The sequence below is a fragment of the Lagenorhynchus albirostris genome, chromosome 1 (genome assembly GCF_949774975.1).
Source record: "Lagenorhynchus albirostris chromosome 1, mLagAlb1.1, whole genome shotgun sequence".
NCBI lineage: Eukaryota > Metazoa > Chordata > Mammalia > Artiodactyla > Delphinidae > Lagenorhynchus > Lagenorhynchus albirostris.
Window position 1 is genome coordinate 191,912,220 of NC_083095.1, and position 25,600 is coordinate 191,937,819.

The window sequence follows — 25,600 nt, forward strand, 5'->3', positions numbered from 1 at the left end:
CGGCTAAGCCATTTCAACCCTTCTGTTTTCTATTACCCACATTTTGTTGACTTGTTTCACCCATTTCATCTTCCCTCCCGTTCTCTTTCCCCACTGTCATTTTAGGGATGTAGCATACAGGTTTAATTAACCCTCTAGGCCAGTGTTTATCATTTCTATAGGTGTGGCTCAAACTGGTAAGAGAATGTACCTCTATGGGTTTATTTTTTATTTTTTCATTTATACAGAAATGAAGCACACAACATGCCTGCCTCAGTGCTCCCCAAATTCAGTTTGAGATTCTGTCATCTTGATTATCTTTTCACTCAAATCTGCCAATCAAAAGGACAAGCAATTGCACTACATGTATATACGAGATAAAGATCTGAGAAAACACTTCTGTGTTTCCTTCAAGTCAAAATGTTTAAGGCAATCCTACACCACTTTTACTGTAGAATCAAAATCATTTTGATGAATGCATATGAAATGACCTTTGATATATGGCCTAATTTTGAATAATCTGTATATATATAAATTACTCATATGTTCTACGTCTATTGTTCCTTACACAGTCCTAATCATTTACTATAGGAACACAGGCTCATTGTAACACATCAGAAGATAAGGAGGTATATAAATGAAAACGCTAATAATTCTTCCCCATCCATTCACTTTCTAAGGCAATGTATATTATTGATTTGCTCTGAAATCATCCACAATTTGTACATATACCTAAGAAATAATACGTTAAAATTGTTTCACTAATTCAAGACACTGGGATTCAAGATACAGTAGACAATTTATTCCAGAGTAAGGCACTAGGCTGACATGTAAAATTGTAAAGGTTATAACTGGAAAGTCAATTTCCTGACTCACCGATATTGAAGTTATAGAAGGGAAATGAGTGGATTTCCAGGGAAGAGCTTTTTGGAGAGAGCTGTGCTAGCCATCTTTTTTCTACTCACCTGCCCCCCAACCTCAGTTCAGAAGGAAGGAAGAAGAAGGACTTTAAGGAGACTACTCAGAGAGCTTAATATGTGTCCTTTATCCTGTGCAGTTGTGAGGAGGGGAGGAGATGGTGGGTGAGCCTGGGGGGTGAGAGACAGGCAGAGTGTAGAGTGGCTCTGGCAGCAAAGTGGAGGAAAGCATCTATTGCGATAGGACTGACCTGTGCTCTAGAGTTTGCTGAGCAAATAATGTGTGAGTGCTTTCCATGGGCCAGATTTTGGCTGTGGGTGAAAAATACACTGGGGGTTGGAGGAGGTGGGATGGCAGCTATAAGACCTCAGCAGAAAGTAAATGTATGAACTGTAGATTCCCAAGAATATAGTCAGAAGGAAGAAGGCTGTTTTGGGATGGAGCAAAATACAGTGGGAAGGGCCACCAACACTGCAAGATTTTTGAAATTCTAAGGAAAAACATTCACAAGAGAATGAGCCAGATTAGGCTTAATGCAATGAATGCAAAGGTAGTTTATGACAGGGCAGAGAATTTAGAAGGTTCCTTGTTCTTTTACTTCTTCTTCTTTCACTCTCCTTTCTCACCAAAAGGGCTAGACTGAGACTACAGAAAGGAAATAGTGAAGACAAAGTACAAACAAGAAGCTGACCAAGCTTATTCTGTGAGGCCAGTATCATCCTGTTACCAAAACCAGACAATGGTATCACAAAAATAGAAATTACAGGCCAATATAGGTAAAGAGGTGCAAAAATCCTCAGCAAAGTATTAGCAACCAAACTCAACAATACATTAAAAAGATCATACACCATCATCAAGTGGGATTTATCCCAAGGATGCAAGGATGGTTCAATATCTGCAAATCTATCAATGTGATACACCATATTAACAATTTGAAGAATAAAACCATATGATCATCTCAATAGATGCAGAAAAAGCTTTCAACAAAATTCAACATCCATCTGTGATTAAAACTCTCCAGAAAGTGGGTATAGAGGGAACATATCTCAACATAACAAAGGCCGTATATGCCAAACCCATTGCTAACGTCATACTCGATGGTGAAAAGCTGAAAGCATTTCCTCTAAGATCAGGAACAAGCCAAGGATGCCCACTCTCACCACTTTTATTCAACATAGTATTGGAAGTCCTAGCCATGGCAATCAGAGAAGAAAAATAAATAAAAGGAATCCAAATTGGAAAGCAAGAAGTAAAACTGTTACTGTTTGCAAATGATGTAATACTATACATAGAAAATCCTAAAGACAGCACCAAAAAACTACTAGAACTCATCGACAAATTCCGTAAAGTTGCAGGATATAAAATTAATATACAGAAATCTGTTGCATTCCTATATACTAATGACAAACTATCAAAAAGAAAAATTAAGAAAACAATCTCAGTTACCGTCACATCAAAAAGAATAAGATACCTAGGAATAAACCTACCTGCAGAGGTAAAAGACTTGTACACAAAAAACTATAAAACGCTGATGAAAGAAATTTAAGATGACCCAAACAGATGGAAAAATATACTGTGTTCATGAACTGGAAGAATTAATATTGTTAAAATGACCATACTCCCCAAGGAAATCTACAGATTTCATGCAATCCCCATCAAAATATCAATGGCATTTTTCACAGAACTAGAGCAAATAATTCTAAAATCCATATGGAAACATAAAAGATCCTGAATAGCCAAAACAATCTTGAGAAAGAACAAAGCTGGAGGTATCACACTCCCTGATTTCAAACTATACTACAAAGAAAGCTACAGTAATCAAAACAATGTGGTAGTGGCACAAAAAAAGACACACAGATCAATGGAACAGAATAGATTCCCAAGAATCTATTCAGAAATGAACCCACACTTATCTGGGCAATTAATCTATGATGAAGGAGGCAAGGATATACAATGAGGAAAAGATAGTCTCTTCAATAAGTGGTGCTGGGAAAACTGGACAGCTACATGGGACAGAATCAAACTGGACTATACTCTCACACAAAAATAAATTCAAAATGGATTAAAGATTTAAATGTTAAGACCTGAAACCATAAATCTTCTAGAAGAAAACATAGGCAGTTTCTAGAAGAAAACTTTGACATCAGTCTGCAAAATTTTTTTGAATCTGTCTCCTCAGGCAAGGGACACAAAAGCAACATTAAACAAATGGGACTACATCGAACTAAAAAGCTTTTGCACAGTAAAGGAAACCAGCAACAACATGAAAAGGCCACCTACTGAATGGGAGGAGATATTTGCAAATGATATATCTGATAAGAAGTTAATATCCAAAATATGCAAAGAACTCATACAACTCGACATCAAAAAAACAAACAACCTAATGAAAAGATGAGCAGAGGACCTGAATAGACATTTTTCCAAAGAAGGCATACAGATGGCCAACAGGCACACGAAAAGATGCTCAACCATCACTAATCATCAGGAAAATGCAAATCAAGTCCACAATGAGATACCACTTCACACCTGTCAGAACGTGTATTACCAAAAAGACAACAAATAACAAGTGTGGTGAAGATGTGGGGAAAAGGGAACCCTTGTGCACTGTTGGTGGGAATGTAAATTGGTGCAGCCACTATGGAGAACAGCATGGAGTTTCCTTAAAAAATTAAAAATAGACTTCTACGATCCAGCAGTTCCACTCCTAGATACTTATCTGAAGAAAACGAAAACACTAATATGCATGCCTGTGTTCACTGTAGAATTATCAACAATACAGCCAAGATATGGAAGGAACCTAAATGCCCATCAATAGGTGAATGGATAAAGAAGGTGTATATATACCACACACACAATAGAATATTACTCAGCCATAAAAAAATGAAATCTTGCCATTTGCAGCAACATGGATGGACCTAGAGGGTATTATGCTGAAATACGTCAGAGAAAGACAAATACTTATGATTTCACTTATATGTGCACTCTAAAAAACAAAACAAATGGACAAACGTAACACAACAGAGAGTTACAGATACAGAGAACAAACAGGTGGTTGCCAGAGGGGAGCAGGGTGAGAGGAGGAAAGAAGTAGGTGAGGGAGATTCAGAGGCACAGAATTCCAGATGCAAAATAAATGAGTCATGGGTGTGCAAGTACAGTGTGGGAAACATAGCTCAAAATTAATATGTAATATGTTTGTATAGTGACATGTCATAGCTATAGTTATCGCACAGAAATATCAAATCACTCTGTTGTGTACCAGGAACTTACATAGTGTTGTAGGCCAATTATACTTCAAAAACAAACAAGCAAACTCATAGGAAAAGAGATCAGATTTGTGGTTACCAGAGGCGGGTGTCGGGGGGAGGGGGGTTGGATGGAGGGGCTCAAAAGGTACAGACTTCCAGTTATAAGACACATAATTTCTAGGGATGTAATGTACAACATGATAAGTACAATTAACATGGCTGTATCTTACATATGAAAGAGTAAACCCTAATTGTTCTCATCACAAGGAAAAATTTTTCTCTATTTTTACAATTTTGAATCTATATGAGATCATGAATGTTCACTAAACTTATTGTGACAATAGACTTACTGTGATAACTTGTGACAATCACTTCATGATGTATGTAAGCTCATTACATGGTACACCTTAAACTTACACAGTGGTGCATGTCAATTATCTGTCAGTAACACGGGAAGAAAAAAGATTAACTTAGTGTGTAATGGAGGTTATCAACTAAATAAAAATTTAGCTGTGGGGGGAGAAAGATATAAAGATAACGAGATATAAAGCACCCCCCCAGAGCCCTCTCCTCAATATGGGAAACTCTGTAGGGCCCCCCAGACCCAGAGCTCTCCCTGTGGTTGTGGTAACTGGACTGCAATTCAGCCTTCCTCTGGTCCAGTCCTGCTGCCTTTGCTCCCCTGGAAAGAGTCCCCAGTACTTGTCTCACAGGCATTTCTCCACGTTGGGCTCTATTTCCTTAGGGACCTGTCCCACGGTGGCTTAGTAATAGTCTCTCTGTTTCTACTTTTGCACCTTAATAGCCAGGATAGCTTCTTAGCAACATGAATCAGATCATGCCACGCCCTCCTTAAAATCCTCCGATAACTTTCGTTTGCTTCTGGAATAAAATCGGACTCTGTCATGGCTTCAAGGCCCTCCCGTCTGCGATCCTGCCCGACTCACCATCCTCTTCTCTCTCTCTGCTTCCTGTGCTCCCCGCCACTGGCCTTCCTTCTATTCCAGGGATTTTCAATAGAGTTTAATGGACTCCTTTTTTTTGCCAGTACTCCAATTGGAAAACCCAGTTCTGCCAACGGACTGCCTAGCACATACCGGTATCCAAAAAAGCACTTACCAAATAAATGAATATCTAGGAAGTTAGAATCTAAAAAGAGAGCCATTTCATTTCTGAACGTGCTCTTGGTCCATAGCGTATCACTGAGAAGGCCGCTGAGGCTGGAGTTCTTTGATTGTTTGTCTCGATCTGTAAGGAAAGGTTGGACCTGGGGAAGTGGGCCGTTAGGACTTCATCAGACCTCGTGCAAATTTTCCTAGCATCAGAATTCTGTTGAAATCTCCTGAAAAATTCCATTAAGAGGCAATCTTGTCCCATAATGAGACTTAACTCCATGATCGCACAATATAGCGATTGTACTTCCCTGATTCATGGTGTTCTCCACTGTCAGTCCTTTCCTGATTGAGGTATCGGACACTCAGACCAACCTTGCCTGTCACCTTCTCCTGGTTATGGCCTGTAAATGCTCCTGTTGGCTGCCTCACACCCCTGGGCCTCACTCTAACACCGATGAATGGGCCCTTGAAACCCACTGAGCCCCCCGTTTACAGAATGTTATGTTTGCTATTGTGTCCCCCACTCCCATTCGTATGTTGAAGTCCCAGTTCCTCAGAATGCAACCTCGGAGGAGAGAGGGTCTTACAGAGGTAATGCAAATTAAAATGAGCTAATGAGGATAGTCCAATATGACGGCTGTCTTTAGAAAATGGGGACATTTACACACAGAGACAGGTATATGGGGAGGACATCCCATGACCATGAAGATGTCCATCACAAGCCAAGAGAGGCCTGGAACAGATCCTTCCCTCACAGCCCCAGAAGGAACGGACGCTGCTGACACCTTGTGTTTGACTTCTAGCTTCTAGAGCTGTGAGACGGTATGCTTCTCTTGTTAGGCAACCGGAGCAAATACTGCCACCGCATCCGTGCCTCATCTGCTGTGCCCCAGGGGCGCTGAGCTGCCCTGAGCCAGGGTGGCTGGTCTCACAGAGAGCACATTCAGCTGGCAGAAGGTGGGGGGGGGGGGAGTCGAACATGTTCAAGCCTGTCTCAGCTGCCCATGGCAGACCTTCTCTAAAGGACACTGGACAGAACTGGGTCATGTTCTAGCTGCAGGCAGTGCGGGGAGAGACCTCTGCCTCAGCAAACAGCTGGGTGCTCTCTGTGTTGAAGGCTCTTTTCCATAACACAGCCACTCAGAATCATCAAACTGGTTCATCAGTTGTGTCCAGGGAGATGTGGGCCTCACCTTTCCGGCACCTGGTTCAACAAAGAACGTCAGGTAGCCAGCCATCTTTGACCAGATGATTCATCAATTGTGCTCTTTCCGCGGGTCAGTCTCTCTTCTAGCTCTTAGGGGTACAGACTTGAAGGAGACAGAAAAGGTCCCTATTTCATGGTGCTCACTGCAGTGGTAGGGGACAGGCAAAGAGACAAAGACTAGTTAAGTCCTCCTGGGAGGCTTCTTTCGGTGGGGTGGTCAGCACTCTGAGAAGTGGTCAGTTAAACTGAGAGCTGAGAAACAGCCACGTCAGTGCTTCCACATGGCAAGAAAAAACTGGAAGAAGCCAGCTGGGAATTCTACAAATTTAAGTATTATTAGAAGCTTTTTTTCTTGGAAAATCTCAAGGTTAATAAATTCCAGCAAATTCCAGTTTTGCAATCAGATTAAGCAATGGGAGACTCTGCCCCTTGGCATGCATTTGGCACATGAGGACACAAATGCTCAGATCGTGGTTGGTGCTGGCTTTTCCCTCCTTTGCGAACCAAGGTCAATTGTCCAGAACTTTGTAGATCTCTGGCCAGTTTCTACATAGGGCCCAGTAAATGCTCTCTCACACAGCTGATTAAAATGCACAAGTGAAATAAAGTACCCAAAGAAGTTTCCCTGCTTCCAGGACCACTCCAGAATGCCTCTGAAAGGTGGACCCTCACCAGCTTGTTTACCTTCACCAGTTTGTGACATGCATCAACTCTACAGCTAGGATGCTGTGACTGTCTTTGAGTGTAATCTCTCTCTTTTTTTTTTTTTGAATGGGCCCTTTATACCTATTGGCACGGAATCTTCCTTTCTGGTGTTCGCAACTCTAGGGTTCTCTGGAGGTAGAGTCCCCTTCGGGCAAAATGATTCCACTCCTAACAACTTTCACACTCTCAAGAAGAGAAGAAGACCCCAAACAAAGGTCAAATCGATCTTGTTTCTTTATGTGTCTGCAGAAAGGCTCTGTTTTTGAGCAGGGACAGCCTACTACCCTGACATGTGACACCTAACATCCTCACACATCTGCCTCCCTGGCTTTAAGGAAAAACAATCCAGTTCTAGTTCCTAAACACTCTCCACCCTGGGTTGTCCAGCACTGTCCCCAAACACTCCAACCCCCAAGACAGTACACTGCTCATTCCCTCTCTCTTTTTTCCCCACCAAATATTTTCTTTTTTCCCACTCCCTCATTCCCCTCTGGCTTTTCAAGGTTGGTCTCTTGTTGGTAGAGTGTCTACTGGTGGGATCAAGGTCATCTTAACCCACATTAAAAAAAGGCATTTAAAAACACGGGGAGGGCTTCCCTGGTGGCACAGTGGTTGAGGGTCCACCTGCCGATGCAGGGGACACGGGTTCGTGCCCCAGTCCGGGAAGATCCCACATGCCGCGGAGCGGCTGGGCCCGTGAGCCATGGCCGCTGAGCCTGCGCGTCTGGAGCTTGTGCTCCGCAACGGGAGAGGCCGTAACAGTGAGAGGCCCGCGTACCGCAAAAAAAAACAAAACAAAGAAAACAAAAAAACACGGGGAAAGTGTTCTCACTTCATTCCAGTTCTCTGAACTAGAGTATCCAAGAGCAGTTTCTGCTTTTCCAGTGAGTGTTCGAAAATTCTAGCTTATTTGCCTTCTGGAGAGAAAAATGTGCACCTCAAATATCCTGTGAGAGGCCTTGTGCTATTTTTGAGAACCCAGTGAAGGTTTCAGGTACACAGAAGCCCTCCCGGAACGCTACAGGACTCCTGTCTGGAAGCCTGTGGGGAAGCAAAACGGTGTTTCTAACGCCTATTTTCCATTTGCTACTGGTTCTGCCGTGAAGTTTCTGCTGAAACCTCTCATTGTGCTTTAGGGAAGGTGAACGTTTCCTACCTGGTGGCCAGAGCGGGGACTAGCCCTCCAGGACGGGGAGGGAAGGAGGGGGAGGGAGGGGATGGAGGAGGGGGAGGGGAGGAGGACCGAGCGTGTTTCCAGGGAGGCGCGGGCGGGCTGGGGCGCGCGGGCGGGCTGGGGCGCGCGGGCGGGCTGGGGCGCGCGGGCGGGCTGGGGCGCGCGGGCGGGCTGGGGCGCGCGGGCGGGCTGGGGCGCGCGGGCGGGCTGGGGGCGGGACGCGGTGTGCGCGGCCCGGCGCCTTGTTTACCCGGCGTCCTAGCAACCGGCGGGCGCGCGGGCGGAGCGTGGGGCGCGGTGCGGGCGCCGAGCCGGGCGCTGCGGGTGAGTGAAGCACGCGGGCGACTGCGGCCCGCGGGCGCCGGTGTCTTTGCTGCCGTCCGCGTGGGTGGAGAAACGGGAGTCGCGCTCGGGCCCCGCTTCTGGCCCTCTCCCCCCCGGCTTCCCCTTCTCTCCTCGGGCCCCAGATGCGCCCCCTCCCCGTGTCTCTCCCGCGCCCGTCCCGCCCTGCCTCCCCGCGGACACCCTGCTCCTGCCCGGGCCCCCCGCTCCGCCGCCGCGCCCCGCGCGCCCGCCCGCCCGGGCCGCACCCTCGTCTCCCGTCCCCCGTCCCTTCCCCCTCCGCGTTTGCAGCTCTGCCTCAGTCCCGGCGCCGTGCTCGCTGCCGCCCTCCCGCCTCCCCTCCCCGCTCGGCCCGGGAAGCCAGCCTCCCGCTCCGGCGCGTTCCGCCCGTCAGGGGGCCGCTTGCTGCCGTCATCACGTGTCTTCACGCGGGCTGAGTTTGCCTGGATTCAAGGCTCGGTTCCGGGCAGTTCGGAAACTGATTTTTCTGTAGGTCTCACCGCCTAGCTTCCTCGTTCTCGGGATGCCAGGGTAGGCACTGTCTCCTAACCCGCTTCACCAGCCACGGTTCTGGGTCTTAGGGTGGACGCTTTTATTCCTGTAGTCTCATAAAGAATTTGGTTTTGCTTCTGCTCAAGTGTTACAGAAATTATTCACGAATGGGTTTCATTTTATTAATGATCCTGGAGGCTTGCAACGGACCCTTAAAAAAGAAAAATTGTTGTATCCATTGGATGAGTAGAGAACATGAGTGTAAAGTGATTCTCAATTTATGGCAACAAACACATGCAGTAAAACTTTTTTCCCTGTAATTGTTAACCTTTAAAATCTTCAATTAATTCAAAGATATGTACTATGTATGCCCATGTGTTCATTGTAACCATGTTTCTCAGGCCCTAAGAACTCATGGATTGGCACTGGGTGGAAACGTCCCATCAGCCTGTCTTGATAAAAAATGTTAGTTTTTGAATTTTCACCCGAGTTATACTGACCATTTTGGAACATCACTGGAATTATTGGAATAAATGCTGTAGCTTTGGTTCTCTTGGTAAATTAAGAGGCCATTAGAAATTTCTCATACTTAAGAAGAAAAAAAATACAAGACCACGTATTTTTTCTTTTAAAAACTCAGTCAGTTGGGCCTCCAAAGTCTTTTTTTTTTTTTTTTTAAAGATCTTTTATACATGGTCTTCTCTTCTTTGGGATTTTGTTCCACTTTTTATTTTTCGAATACTATTCAAATCATATTGTACTTGCTTTCTGGATGCTCGTAGGCTCCCAAAGATTTTCTTAGGCCTTATCCTTAAATCAAGCCTGACCATTGCCGCAGCTCCTGGTTTATTAGACTCAGAAAAACAATTTGGATAGAGTCAAATGTGTTACACACATTCTTAGAAAAATGTATCATGATGAAAAGACTTTTTGCCTGTCGTAGCTCCTTCGTAAGTGTCTTCCAGGAAGTTACTCTATGGCATGTTGACTGCCACAGCCTTACGTAATTTCACATTTTTCTTTTAAAAGGTGCAAGAAGGAAATGATGCATACGATTCAGCTTTATAAACCAAAATAAGTTTGTACTTAACATTAAAAACAAATAGAACTGTCCTCCTGAGCCTTTCCATATAAGATAAATCTATTTGCATTTGTTCTCATAATACTGGGAAACTCAGGAGTGTCACACGTAAACATCAGTACCTGCTTATGTGTTCAGAATCTAGCAGAAACAAAACACTGAAATACTAAAACGACTGCACACAACAAATTCGTACATTTTTTGGTATACATTTTATTTCACTAACACTTTTTCAGATATGTATATGTACATATGTATGTGTATATATATATATGTTGTTCTCAACCTTATCTGATCCAATACTTGCTTTTTATAACAAATAGTTTGTAATGCCCACTTTACTCTTCTGAAATCAAAATCATACTTTTAAGTCTCAATGGTGCTCTAAATATAAAATAAAAGAAGATAATTGAAATAAAGTGTCAGCATGTAAATGCTCAAGTATATATGTGTATATATATATATGCTCAGAATATATAATGAAGTGAACAGTTGCTCTAGCCTTACATAGAATTACTGTGTGTGCAGTAGCTCCAAATACAGACGTGTCACTGAAACTTAAAATTGTGTGACTAACATTTCAGTCAATGACTCAATGACATGATTTTACCAACTGCTGACATCTTGGTAAAGTTCTGTGTAAAATGAAGTCTATACAACTGTCCTTTGATTTATATAATAGTTTAAATTCTGGAAAATTCAGTGCATATTAAAACTGTGAAAAAATCCTTCATGATTATTTGTAAAATAGTGATAGGTTGTAGGCTCAGGTATTAATTATCTGAAGTGTTTACGTACTACATGCTGGAGATTGCTGCATAATTCTTCCTTCTGGGGGACTGTCCTGCACGTTGCAGGACATCTGGCATTCTAGGTCCTCATCACTAAATGCTAACAGTGTTCCATTCTTACCATTTTGATAATGAAACATCTGTACAGTGTGTGTCCTCTGCTTCTCAGCAGCCAGTACTGCCCATCTGAGGACCTCTGATCTAGATGTCCCTGTTACTGTATTTCAAGATTTAATACAGGATGGAAAGTAAATCTCCAAATCATTTCTGTAGAATATTGGTACTGAGCTTTTGTAATAATGATGGGTCGAGGGGGAAGCTAATTACATTCTTTATTTAACTTTTTTAACCATTCTCTAATATTCCAGAAGAAAGGTTTTAATGATCAGTGTTATTACAAATGAGAAAATAAACAAGTATAGATTATCTGGAAAAAAAGTCTTAAATGTCCATTATGTATTAATGTCAGAACTTATTTATTAGCTTGGCTCTTATTTAAGTTTACAGGTAATGTTATCTTTTCAGATATCTTCTTTTAAAGGCTAATTTCTATTTAGCTAAAGTAAAATTTATTTCAATTTCTGTTTTACATTTTAATGCTAGACTCTTGGTAATCTAGATAAACAGGCTAAAGAGATTCTCATTTGTTCTCACATTTGCTCTTAAGAAAGTTATGAATTACAATAAAATATTCTGGGCAGGGAGTATGGAATTTGAACTGCTCAAATATTTTGATTAATAGGGTCAATATGCGCTTTACCAATTTTCAGAAAAAAATTAAAATTCTATGTCACTTAATGTTTTTATTCTGTTTCTTATGAATTCAGAAGGCACTTGGGGGACATCCAGTGCTCTCAGGATCATTTTCATCAGCCATCATTGCACTGATGCAGATGTATGATAATGACAAAGGATAACAGAAGTCATTTGAATAGCGTGATTCTAAACAATGTGTGATCCAGCTCAAAAGAGATCGCTCACTTCACCTCTGGCCCCAGCAGAGCTGCAACCCAAAGGCCTTGATGCCAACCTCCTGCAATTCTTTTTGTTTCGCTCCTGGACTTTCCTGTTTCCAATTTCTGCCCAACTATTTGAATTCTCTCTCTTAGGCCCAGGAAAATGAGAAAGAAGCTCTTCATTCCAGGGCAGGCAGATACTGGAAAATCCTTACGTCCTCGTCAGTTTCACTTAGCGCTGGTTCAGGGAAAGTTGACTATTTTATTGAATTGAAGAGCAACTGGATAATTTAAAAAATCCACCTCTGAGATGAATAAGCAGAATGTGGGTTGGGTAAGTGCTAGCTTAAAATCTTGAAAATGAGCAATGTTCCGGGGGAAAGGTGGATGCTATTGTCTCTCTCTCTGCCTTGACGCAGTGTGCGCGCTGAGCTTGGGTCTGAGCATCGTGGGATCCCATGGGCACGGCACTGACAAGGTCCGCGCAGTGGACGGCTGCGGGGCACGGGGCTAGGGCCCTGGAAACTACCCCTCTCAATGAGGCGATACTGAAGGAAATTATTGTGTTTGTGGAGAGTTTTATCTGTAAACATCCCCAAGAGGCAAACTATGTTTTTGTAGAACCACTGGAATGGAAAACCAGTTTGGACCCCTCAGCCTTTGGACCGGGTTACGTGGTCAGGTAAGCCAGTGAATTGCTTCTAGAGTTTAATGTCTTCAGTTGCATGTTTTTTATTGATTGGTTGTAGGTTTGGGGCAAGTCGCTTAACCTCTGTGAATCTCAGAAATCTCAGAAAACCGGAGGCGCTCGGGTGGAATCTGAGGATATTTTGTTTGGCCAGCACACTAATTTTTAAGTTTGAATTTTCTTTCCATAGGGGATGTGTTTTCCAGGTCACCACACTCCCAACGTTTGCTGTTGCCTTGTGACTGGTCTTTCCACTCCTATGAACTGCCAGATGCCACTAGGCATTGATTTTGTGATCTCAGATATAGACAAAATCCCTTCTGATATTTAAATCTGTACAATCTATGGGGTGGCAGAGGGAGAGTGGTACATTTTGCTTAACATAAGGGAGAAACTTCCTAACAATTAGCATTGTCCTCAAATGAGAACTTTCCAAATCTGAGATTTAGAACAAAAAATCCTATCTCCACCTCAAACAATGGACTACCAGTTTATGTCTTTTGAACATAGCTCAATATATATCTTATGCAAATTACATACGTTTATATAACTATATTATACTTATATGAAATATTGATATATAAGTATAAATTACAGTTGTAAATGATAAATTTATATAAATTCATATATACTTTTTTTGGTCACATCCTCAGTTTATGTGTCACTCCAGGCATTCTGATCCTCTTTTCTGTGTCTCTGTCCGTCTTTGGTTTTGCCTATGAACTTTTTTTTTTGTGGTACGCAGGCCTCTCACTGTTGTGGCCTCTCCCGTTGGGTAGCACAGGCTCCGGACGCGCAGGCTCAGCGGCCGTGGCTCACGGGCCCAGCTGCTCCGTGGCATGTGGGATCTTCCCGGACCGGGGCACGAACCCGTGTCCCCTGCACTGGCAGGCGGACTCCCAACCACTGCGCCACCAGGGAAGTCCGCCTATGAACTTTTAAAGTCTGATCTTTTCAAAAACAGCTCTCTAACTAGGCAAAGTTTCCTATAGATGCCTTTTCCATTTTTTCCCTTTGGGATTATTTGTGAGAATAAACTCAGAATTTAATTTTTAGAACTGTAAAATCATTCTTGAACTGTATTTCAAAAGCTCTTTAGTTCTGGTATCATGATCTATTTTCTCTCTGAATTTTCTGAAATCTTTTTTTTTTAATCGTATTTTTAACGGTGCTTATGGTCACTTTCTCCCAAAGTGCTTCATTGCTCCCACCTAAGTTCAATGTAGCATCGCACATTGTTTTTTCTAATTTTTGAAAGATGAACTCATCTGTAAAATCAATTAAAAATGTGAACTACTTGGTGCAAAGATGGATTTAAAGCAAATGTCAGAAGAGATCAAGATTGTTGTTGTATTGTTGTTGTATCTTGCCTCTCTACTAATTTTGTGTACGAGTGCAGACGTGATCACATCTGTGCCCTAGTTAGGGGGGCTGACATACATATAATGTATCACTATTTCTCTATCCCTGTCCAGTTTTCTTTGCTTTATTTCTATTTTTGTATCTCTGCATACAGTCTCTAGATACAGTGTTCCCTCAAGCAGGATGTTTTGACATTTTGACACCATGTATATTCTGAACCAACTACCCCTTGATTGTCTTCCTTCTGTCAAATTTGCCATGCAGCTTTTCCGTGGGCCAACTTTTCTATACGTCATTCTTGTTTCTTACCTGTGTTGATGATACCTTTGATGCTGGAAGGGATGAGAGGGGTGTGATAGCAGCGCTTGTTGCATAGGAAGGAATGTGTGTCTGTGTGTCTTGATGAAAACCAGGTAGGCACTGACTGCCCCGAAGAAGGCAAAGGATACAACTGAGATTTTGGTAATAATGGAGAATACCAAATGCTTTCATATCCAGGTCTTGACCATACCCCAAGGAACTGTCAGCAACCCATAGCCACTTGGTGTCTGCTACGTCCAACAACATAAGAAGCGAGGTAAACCAGGGGTGCCCTCAAAGGCAAGAAGAGTGTGTTGTGAAGCAGCCCCACTGCCTCATTCTTCGCCCTTTGGTTCACATGCACTCTTTTTGCTCAGCTCTTGAACCTTAGAACACATTTATTCATTTATTTAAAGTGGGGGAAGCCCACTAGTCAGGATTCATGTCTGTAAGTCCGTGTGGATAGCCAAGTCATCATGAAGAATTTAAGCCTAGAGTCTCTGGACGCATTGCTACCAAACAGTAATATCCTTGCATGTTTTAGAATAGAGGCAGATTCTTCATGGGGATATACATTCCCTCAGTCCTCTTGTTCCCAAACAAGTCAATTGTATCTATACTGATACAATTTTTGTTGATCTCTGCAGATATTTTGGGGGCTGTGTTTATACTTGTGGCCTCACTTCTCAGCAGATGTTGTGCATCTCCAGACGCGCTCTCTGTAGCCGTCAGCACAGTTGTGATCAGCCTTCTTCTGATTTAGGCTCATCGCATCTCACGTTGAAACCCATCCTTTAGTCACACAATGAGGAGGTTGTACGTTCCACCCACCACCTTCTTTTGTGCGGATGGTTATTAATTGACTAGATAAGCGCAGGACTTTACGCATGGCCTGATTCACTCATTTCCTTTAGACTCATTCCCGGTGTGCAGCTGCTCTTCCTGTAGTATCACCTCTCCACGTTCGATTTTGAGGGGAAAATGTCTCGACTTTCATTTTAATGGAAATCATAGGTCTCTTATCACCATTTCCAATTGCTTTTGTTCTTATCACACAGGATGAGATTAACAATCTTCCTAAAACACCTCAGAATGAAGCCCAAGCCACTGTAAATTAAGGCCAAGTGACACCACTCAGTGGTGACGCCATGTGTGTGGGGTGCACAGAACTGAGGCACTTGAGTCTCTAGAATGTAGCTTGGGTGAGCGTTCAGAATTGCTTTGTGAAAATGTTGGTACCTGTTCTCTCCTTTGGTAGAACTATGATGTTTGAATCACGTCTGCTTTGATATCGCTGTATGTCAGTTGTGAACCGCAGTCTGCTGTGTCTCAGTTATGTACATGAGTCGGGACCAAGTTATATGCCGGTACGAGTTCTGTGTGGATGGGACAACAGGACGCCTGAGCGAGGGCTCCTCCTCTAGTGATGCACACTTCACACACAGTTCATACCTTTTTGGTCCTTAGTTTTCTCATCAGTATCACTAAGGCTGAATTACATGATCTCCAGCCTTAAAATGGTATTGTTTTATGAGACAATAATTATCGTATCTTGGTAAAATTTCAAGGTCACAGTATAAAGGTCAGTGGCCCAAAGTTCTGTTATTGAACTCTGGGTTATCCCTGAGCATTACTACCTAGTTTCTCACCTATAGACTTATTTGTGGAGTAAGTACTATGTTCTGGACATGGAACCTGACATTGGGGATTAAATAAATCAGACCTTTTTTCTTGCTCTCTATAGCGTAAGCCGAGTATTTTTGGCTCCCTCCTGCAGTTCCAGTTTAAAAGTCTCTTGGTCAGGCCGGTGGATTTCGTTTATCCTTTCTTTCATTCTGCTTGACCTTGCCAAGGCGCCTGCAGCAGTTTTCTTCCGAAGAGCCCTTTCCTCAGGGCCAGCAGACTGTGAGCCTGAAACGGGAGGCTGCTTTTGGACAGTCCTCTCCGTCACTGGCGTTTTAGCTGTCTGTTCAGCTGCAGGCTTCCGCCGGCAGAAGCAACGAGAATGTCCTATGCCCTGCCGTTATCCTGGTCTCCCCAGGAGTTTCAGCTTCTCAAGTTCGGGAGCTTGGCCCTGTGGGCATTCAGTCTGCCTGTGTCTCCGTCCTTTCCTCCTCCGCTCAGCACCAGCGGCCCGCCCCAGAGCAGACCTCTAAGAAAGCTCCTCGATCCTTAGGGCGTTCTTCCTAGAGCTTTATTCCTGGGAAAGTAGACGTTTTGTAAACGATGCGTGTCCCTGGCAAGTCTAAAACATTTCGCTCCTTCATTTATGAAATAGTAGTAGATTGTCTCGAGTGTCAACATTTCACAGCTATTTATCTGTGTTACAATTTAAAATATCAGGTCTTAAGATGTGGACAGTTTTGCCAGAGATATCAGTATGCAGTGAAAAGCTAGGCAGTTTAGGTAATGTTGTAAGTGGTAGAAATCTAGAGATGTATCACTGCCATAAAAACATCTTAGTCTTTTAGAAATGCCAACCTAAAAAAGTTAAAATGGCCAGAAACACCAATCTAGGAGAGCTAATAATTTCTGATCAGGAAAAAGCCTAGTTAGAAAGATTGCTTTTTATCCTAAAGTAAACCAAATTGGAGGTTTGGAGTGGGAAAATAATCCATTGAGGGGATCTAGTTTGTCTTTTTTCATAGCTTTTTTTGCTGATAAACAGAGTAGCCAAGAAAATTCCTAACCACTAATTACTGTGGTATAAAAATTTTATAAATTAAATAACATTAGAAATCCACAAAACATGAAAGGTTCTGTAGAACCAGGGATTTTTGAAAACATGTCCAATGCATTATTAGAAAAACAACCCCCAAAACTGTGATTGAGTTCACATAGGTATTCAAGAAATTGTTTAAAAATTTTCTTCCTGGGTATATCACGTTGCTAATAAGTCTGGGGATTTAAGGGCCTGAGTGTGGATGAAAGTGGGAAAATAGATGAGTTTCTAACAAGAGGTATTTATATTCTCTGTGCTTTATCATGAGACATGGAAATAATTTGTTGAAATGTCTTAAATTTAACCTACTGGCCTCCAGGTTAACCTGAAGCTTTCAAAAAACAATTTTTTTTTCATTTTTTAGTGAAACAACAGTCGAGTCAGAAGAAGCGGATAGCAATGCACAGCCTTTGCTATTTCTCTCTGTACCACAGATCAAAATTAGGAGCTTTGGGCAGCTGTCACGTGTGTTACATATTGCCACAGATGCAAAGCTGAGGGAAGCACAAGCGTGTATTGGAGGTGATATTTACACTCCAGTCTATGATTTGCACTTTCAGAAACTTAATCTTGGGGGCGGGGGAGGGAATCATTCCTTACAGTCTCTTGAAAAATGTTCTCTAACCTAAAAGGTAAAAAGTACTATGTTCAACTTGATTTCTTGACTTAAAAATGTCATCGATTTATTTTGGCTGAAATGTTATGCTCATATCAGATTTCTACTTTAAATGAGAAGCCTAATGCTTTACCATTAGTAAGCTTCGAGATTTCTAATTTTAGTATGTCGTTTAAAGAGAGCCTTCTTAGCTCCTGGAAAGACCTGACGCCTTTAAGGTTCATGTCGGGGAGAAAACAGCTGTCCAGGGCCAGCACCAGCATCCACCCTCTCATCCTGCATTCTGCTGGTTTAAAGAGAGCCTTCTTAGCTCCTGGAAAGACCTGACGCCTTTAAGGTTCATGTCGGGGAGAAAACAGCTGTCCAGGGCCAGCACCAGCATCCACCCTCTCATCCTGCATTCTGCTGGTTTAAAGAGAGCCTTCTTAGCTCCTGGAAAGACCTGACGCCTTTAAGGTTCATGTCGGGGAGAAAACAGCTATCCAGGGCCAGCACCAGCATCCACCCTCTCATCCTGCATTCTGCTGTGATGGGTGGTGATTCGTTTCCTTTAAAATGAATGTAGCCTCTTGCTTTAGCGTACAGCCCATAATCATCTCACTTCCCTTTTGTCTCAGCCCTTTGCATTGTGGAAATACACAGCTTTCTGTGAATAGTTACATTCATTCAGTGGGAAGTATTTTTCCTCTTCACTAAAGTTATGTAATGTTCTTATTATTGTCTAATCGTCTAACATGCAAAAAAGAATGTGATTGATCACCTGCTATAATTGGGCTCTAAGTATTTCTTACGAGTAGAAACACCTGACAATAGGTAATTATGTCCTATATGTGTTCTGCTTCTTTGGAATCGTGTGACCAGTGTGTCCCAGGCATAAGGTCCCTCATCTGTCTCTCATCATTCTTTGCCACTGTCCGTGGCTGTGAGGTGGAAAGTTAGTCCTTTTTCTTTAAGATGTGAACCTTAGAACAGCAGCTTCTTTTTACATCTTGACTGCTCTCCCTGTACATCAAAGCTACTTTTCTGAGAGGGATGAAATCTTGAGAATAAGAGTGAATTTAAGAAGAGTCAGTAGACGCATGGTTGTTCATTAAATTCAACTTAATATGTAAACTTAATCCATAGAGTGTTGTATGCCCAGTCTGGCTAAATATGTATCCTTCGCTGCATTTTGCCCTTTCTGTAAGAGTTCTAGGTACAGCTCTTCGTTTTTGGTCCACATTGCGTGGTACCTGGCAATTTGGAACTCAGCTTTGTGTCCTTCCCCAGAATTCACCTAGTATCTTCATAATCCTTAGAGATGACAGCCGTAAGGTGGTGAGTGGAGATGTTCACTAAGTGGTTGGTTCCCAGGCCTCCTTCCCTTGCTCCCCCCAAGACTCTCCTGCTGGTAGTCTGCGTCCCGTGGGAAAGTTAGTGCCGTCGCCGTGTTTCCCATCAGGTCAGGCTTTCTGAATTAGTCCCATAGGCATCCCCCAACCCATCCAAATGCACATAGATTTTCACCTGAGTTGAATTCCTCCTTTCTAAACACGGTTCTGCCCCTTTGTCCCTCATTTTCAACCATATAGTTTTTTGGCCTTTATTAAATTCTGTTTTCAACATCTCTAGGTTCAACTTTCAACCTTGATCACAAGTTGGTATTTAGAATTTTCACTATGATTTTGGCATGTACGTAAATACTGGTTAGATTCGTTTTCCCAACTAATGTCAAAAGACATTGAAAATATAAGCAGTTCAGACAGGTGGAAAAGATTGGCAGTAGATCTGTAGACTGAGAAAAACATGCTATTTTGAAGAGAAAGCATTTGTGAATACTGTTCACTGGTGTACACACACACACGCACACACGCACACACACACACACACACACACACACACACACGGTTCTAGTGATCATTCTTCTAAGGAGACCAGTATTTCTCTATCTTCAAATCAATTCTGAATGTATTGATTGAATGCCTCTTCTGAACAATGCCCCACAGTCAACTTAAAAAAAAATAGACCTCTTAGCTTCTGTCCTATTAGGGTGATAGCATATAGAGATGATATTACAGTACAAGTAAACATCTCAAGAGGTGTGAGAAAGTTCCTAAGTACAGTAAAATCTGAGAAGTAGAGATTAATTCAAATTGGGTCAATCAGAGAAAGCTTAATGAAAGAAATACATTTGAGTGTGCTCCAAAGGATATGATAGTCTTTATGGTTCTTGCAATAGAAGACAAGAAGATAATTTTTTTTAATTCACTTTTTTGATCAGCGAACAGAAACCCCATAGCAAAAATCCTGGGCTTGGATTATAATATGATAAAGGAAATAAATGAAGACTCATCTGTATTAACTATTCTTGATAAAATTACCAAAGATGATGATCCTGAAAGTGAGATTAAGATGAAGATTGCCCTGCTACTCAAGCAGCTGGATCTGCACCTACTCAATCATTCTCTGAAAAATATTTCCTTGTGAGTCTTTTTTTTCAAAAAGAAGCCTCTAAAAATTGGTTATAAAAAGTACTTTCAGAGCTTTAGGGAAAAGACACAAGAAAAATAAAGTTTGGAAGTGGTTGCTATTGATTTAACATTACATTTTTTGGAATAAAATTTTAGTTATTGCATGAAGATTTCTAGTTCTAAACAGTACAATTTTCAGTTAACATGGCTAAAACATTGTAGTGGAGTTTCATCTAATTCTGAAGACATTAAGTGGTCTTGTTATTTTCAAAGTCTCAAACTATTAGATAAATTTAAAAATTATAATGCAATTATCGTGTAGTTTATCAAGTTTAAAACTTGTTCATTTGTCTAGTATTTTCTAGTACTTTGGAATTATCATTAAGAAATGAAGTGAATATTGAAATGAGTATATTTAATGTTGCATTCAACGCGAATCACTGATTCTTTGATGTTTTGACAGTGTTATAACACTGTAACCTGGTTAAAATTCACTGTAATTTTGTTGTTGTATAATTTAACTGATATTTTAATTACAAAAAAAGATATTCCCCCTGATATAATGAAATGTTTTCATGTTGTTTTCTGTAGATTCTGTTTTAAAGTATTTAAAATGAATTTCTAAACATTTATTTCAGAGAAATACGATTAAATCCAGGGACTGTTAAGAATGATATAGAGCTGCTTAAACGGTTCTCAGGAAAGGGAGAAAAGACAGTCTTGGAATCTATCGAGTACACCTCAGGTTCATTTTATATTATATATATTTTCATAATTATATTTTCAAAATGCTTCAGTAGCTACATTAAATATTTAAGAAATGAAAACTTAAAATTTCAATCCTATTTTTTTGAAGCCAACCTATTTTACAAGTTGAGGTTAAGGAGCTCCTTTTAATTGACTGATAATTGGTTTCAGATTACGAATTTTCAAATGGATGTCGAGCCCCACCTTGGAGACAAATTCAAGGGGAAATTTGTTATGTGCTGGTGAAACCACATGATGCTGAAACTTTGTGCATTACTTGTAGCAAAGAAGGAGTGTTTTTAAATGGTGTAAGTAATTTTTTAAAAACCGTATTGACTTTGGTCTCCGTCAGTGCAGGCATGTCTCCAGGACTGAATCCCAAAACCACAGAAAATGAAGTATGTTCTGTGGGATTCATGCAGATCCCTTTGCTGTGTGTTTGCTGTCTCTGTGTCCCCTTGCAGGTCCTTAAGTCAGTATTCTAGGAAATGGCCTTCAAAGTGACCCGTTCCACTAACTACAGCCTCTTTAACATAATCAGTTTGCTGATTAATGACACAGTATTTAAGGAAAGACAAGTCGATAAAGGAGCACCGAGGTAATGCGGAAGCAGTTGGAAGAGTTGAGGGGACAGACGAAAGAGCAGGGAGGGGACCCACATGCGGGAGCCTGGAGGACGTGCCCCCGGAGTTGGGGCCTCCGCAGTCTGGGGCCTAAGCGGCTCCGGGCAGGGCCCACGCAGACTGGGACTCAGACCCCTGAGGCGTGGACCCCGCTTGCGTGGGTTCACATGTCTGGAGAATGGTCACCTCCAGGCCGTGCTGGTCCCCTCGGAGCCCAGGAGTCTGCATGCAACCGGCCCCGGAGCCCTGAGGAGTAAGCGGCGCCCACTTAGTGTTGGTGGTGCAGGAGCTGGGGCAGGCTGGGGCAGAGCCTGGCCTGGGCCTCTGACGGTGGCCCGGGGCATTAGTGGGTATCTCAGGGGTCATGGTGAGCCTGGTTCTGGGCCTCTGGGTTCTTCCAGAGGAAATTGGAACCAACTGTTGCTACTGGGAGCAACTGCCACTGCCGGGTGAGGGGCCGTTGCTAGGTGGCTCTGACAGGACGTGGGAGGGAGCATGTCCCTTCTGCCTCATCCAGCCTCCCCACTGCCCTCTCCCCCGCCGGCCTCCCTCTGCCGGCCTCTCCCCGCCTGCTGCCCGAGACTCAGCCGGCCTGACAGCGGAGAAACACAGCTTTGCAGGCTCCCGGCCCAAGGGTCGCAAAGCAGAGTGTGGGCGGTGGGCCTCGACCTGAGAGAGTCGGCACATGCATGGCCTTCTGGATGCTCTGGGTTAAAACCTTGACACTGAGCCTCACGTCTGCTGACTGAACTTGGCTAGAAGGAGCTCAGCTTCCTCTGAAAACCCGGCTCTTGCTGTCTCCCGTGTAAAACTGGGGCTCACAGCAGAATTCTGCAGGGAGGGTCCAGATCCTTAATGGGGACCCAGCTATCGCAGGGCGCCGTTGGAGCCTTGGCCTGGGCTGCTCTCGACATGCGGCCGTGTTCTCGGCGGCGGGGCTTGTCTTCTGACCTGCCTTTCGTGCTTGTCCCGTCAGCATGGTCCTGGGCTTATTTCTGCACAGAGGAGCCCGACAGCCTAACTATGATTTGCTTTTGGTTTGCTTTGATGCTTTAGAAAAGCGAAATCTCTAACCGGAAAATAAGAGCTTAGAGAAAAAACGGAATGCTTCTCTTGGGCCTTCCCGAGTGGGGCAAGGAGCCTTTGTCTCTGTAAAAGGCTATTGACGCACGTACAACTTTATTTGACATGGAAACATCTGAGTGTTTCTCTCAGGTTAAAGAATGAAAGACAAGGATCTGAAGCTGTTCAGTCGTTACAAGAAAATGTATAACACACTACAGTTTACATGTATCTGTATGTTTTACATATATATACAGTTATACATGTAACACTACAGTTTTTATGTGTATATGTATGTGCAAACACACACATACAGGGTGAAGGAAGAGTAATAGTAGGAAAGCAAAGTGAAATGAGGAACGGAAAGAGAGAAGAGGAGAGACAGAGGCTGAGGGTGGAGGGACAGGTGGTCACATAGAGGTCCTACCCCTAGAAAATGAGCCCATAGCAATCTCGCTCCACACGTAGCAGGGGTAGAGTGAGACCAACAGAAACACAGCCTTTTATGTGGTGACATTCTAACCCAGGCCTTCTATGACTTCGTCAAAAGTTCTTGAAGTCATAATGCATTTTCACAGGAGAGGAGTGGGAAGGGAGCTTTCAGGTCTCTGCTGGATAGCAGCGTGCCCTGTGCATCTAGGGGGCACTTGGTAAAGTCTTGCTGAACGAATGAATGAATGAATGAACGAATGAATGGATAGGTAACATTAAGAGGGAAGGGTGTGCCCGTACATTTCGTGTATAAAGACTACCGCATGGATCCTTCAGAGAAGAAAACAATACTTGTGCTTGGGTTGTGATGTATTGGTCTGGTTCTTATATCGCTCATCCATTAATTATAGCACCAAACTTTTTCTTCCAAAGGGCAAAACAGATGATGAGGGGGAAATTAATTATGAGAGAAAAGGAGAAATTTATAAAGACCTTGTCACACTTTTAAGAGAAAAATCAGCAATATTTTCCGAAAATATGTCTCAACAGGTAAGTTTTAGTCTCTTTTGAACTCTCATAGCATTCTACTTTTTGGCTACAACTTTCTATAGCATAAAAAATTGGAGAGTAATTCTGCCTTGTTTTGGACAGTACTTTCAATTATTGGAGTGTTTCCCACAATATAAAGCAATAAATACTGTAAATGTAGCAATTTAAGAATGTTTCTGGTTTTCTTTAGGTGACAGGTGTAATATTTCAAAGTGCTTTCTAAATAGGACTTTTTCATTTTCCGTTTTGAATTAATTACACTAAGAACAAGGGACTCAGGTCTGTTAATGAAGCCTAGACGTTTTGATTATTTTTATCCTTTCTGGTAATCCCATGACTACTACCTAGTTGGATTGTCTTAATAAGTGTGTCAACTGCGTGTGTATAAGAACTGGGCTTTTGTGTCTCCCATGGTTTGTGAAATAGTGCTGGACAAAGAAATCAGTCAATGTAATATTTTGTGAAAAAAATTTTTCTTGAAGCTGATGTAGGTAGGAAATGATATGCAGGGAACACGAGTGTGGTTCCCTTATGCTCCGGGCTGAGCCTCAGGCTGAGGGCAACTCCACAGAGCCCACAGGGCTCACTGATCAGGTCCATCGTCTTTCTGATGCTGCTGCTTGTGGAGCGCCCCGTTTTCTTGTCAGACTGCTGTCGCTCTCATCCTGGCACTTTGTCATCTTTTTGTGAATTCTTTTTGTTTCCTGGTGTTTGATCACCTGTTTCCTGGACCTCAGTTTTCCGTTGTCGTTGCACTGCTGTTATTGTCCTAAAGTACATATATACATAAAATGTAAAATTTGCCATGTTAACCATTTTAAATGTATCATTCAGTAGCATGAAGTACATTCACAAAGTTGTGCAACCGTTACTACTATTTCCAAATCTTTTTCATCATCTGAAACTGAGCAGTAACTCTTCATTCCTCCTCCCCCAGCTCTTGGTAACCTCTAATCTACTTTCTGTCTCCACGAATTTACCTATTCTAGGTATTTCATCTAAGCGGACTCATACAATATTTTGTCCTTTTGTTTTGGCCTATTTCACGTACCGTAATGTTTTCAAGGTTCATCCATGACGTGCCCATATCCGAACTTCATTTCTTTCTATGGCTGAATGATATTCCATATATGTATATACCAAATTTTCTTTATCTGTTCATCTATTGATGGACACTGGGTTTTTCCACCTTTGGTTATTGTGAAAAATATTATGAATATTGGTGTACAAATATCTGTTTGAGTCCCTGTTTTCAGTTCTTCTGGGTCTACACGTCCGGGTGGCATTTCTCAGTCATATGGGGGTAATTCTACATTTAACTTTTGAGGGAACTTCCAAGCTGTTTCCGCAGCAGCTGAACCATTTTACATTCCCAATGCAATGTATGAAGATTCCAGTTTCTTCACATCCTCACCAACACTTGATATTTTCTGTGTATGTTTGTGTTTATTACAGACATCCTAATAAGTGTGAACATGGTGTTGCATTGTGGTTTTGATTTGTATTTCCCTAATAATTAGTGATGTTGAGCATATTTTCATGTGCTTATTGGTAACTTGTATATCTTCTTTGAAGAAATGTCTATTCAAGTCCTTTGTCCATTAAAAAAATTAAATTGTCTTGTTGTTGAGCTAGAGTTCTTTATATATTGGGGGTATTAATTCCTTATCAGGTAGAAGATTTGCAAATATTTCCCCCTATTCTATGAGTTATCTTTTTACTCATCTTGATAGTGTCCTTTGGTATACAAACATTTAAAATTTTGATAAAGTCTAATTAATATATTTTTTCTTTTGTTACCTGTGCTTTTGGTATCATATTTAAGGAACCATTGCTAAATCCAAGGTAATAAAGATTTGCCCTTAAGTTTTCCACTAAGAATTTTTTAGTTTTAGTCCTCTCAAGTTTAGGTCTTTGATTCATCTTGAGTTAGGTTTTGTATATGGTGTAAGGGAAAACCTTCATTCCTTTGCACATGGATGTTCAGTTTTCCCAGCACCATTTGTTGAAGACACTGTTCTTTCCCCACTGAATGGTCTTG

At 42.1% G+C, this 25,600-nt stretch overlaps 1 protein-coding gene across 3 annotated transcripts in view; it reads left to right on the forward strand.

The window, feature by feature from the left end:
• The first annotated feature begins 8,577 nt into the window (after positions 1–8,577).
• Positions 8,578–25,600, forward strand: part of ODAD2 (outer dynein arm docking complex subunit 2) — a 209,559-nt gene continuing 192,536 nt past the window's right edge. For 2 of the 3 annotated variants that reach the window (XM_060121843.1, XM_060121860.1), the window contains exons 1-8: positions 8,578–8,670; positions 11,880–12,342; positions 12,428–12,690; positions 17,445–17,602; positions 19,957–20,158; positions 20,785–20,891; positions 21,065–21,201; positions 23,443–23,559. In XM_060121843.1, coding sequence (XP_059977826.1) covers positions 12,467–12,690; positions 17,445–17,602; positions 19,957–20,158; positions 20,785–20,891; positions 21,065–21,201; positions 23,443–23,559 — 945 coding nt within the window. In that variant the 5' untranslated portion in view covers positions 8,578–8,670; positions 11,880–12,342; positions 12,428–12,466. The remainder of the gene's footprint in view (positions 8,671–11,879; positions 12,343–12,427; positions 12,691–17,444; positions 17,603–19,956; positions 20,159–20,784; positions 20,892–21,064; positions 21,202–23,442; positions 23,560–25,600) is intronic. The other variant, XM_060121850.1, reaches the window with a different exon arrangement.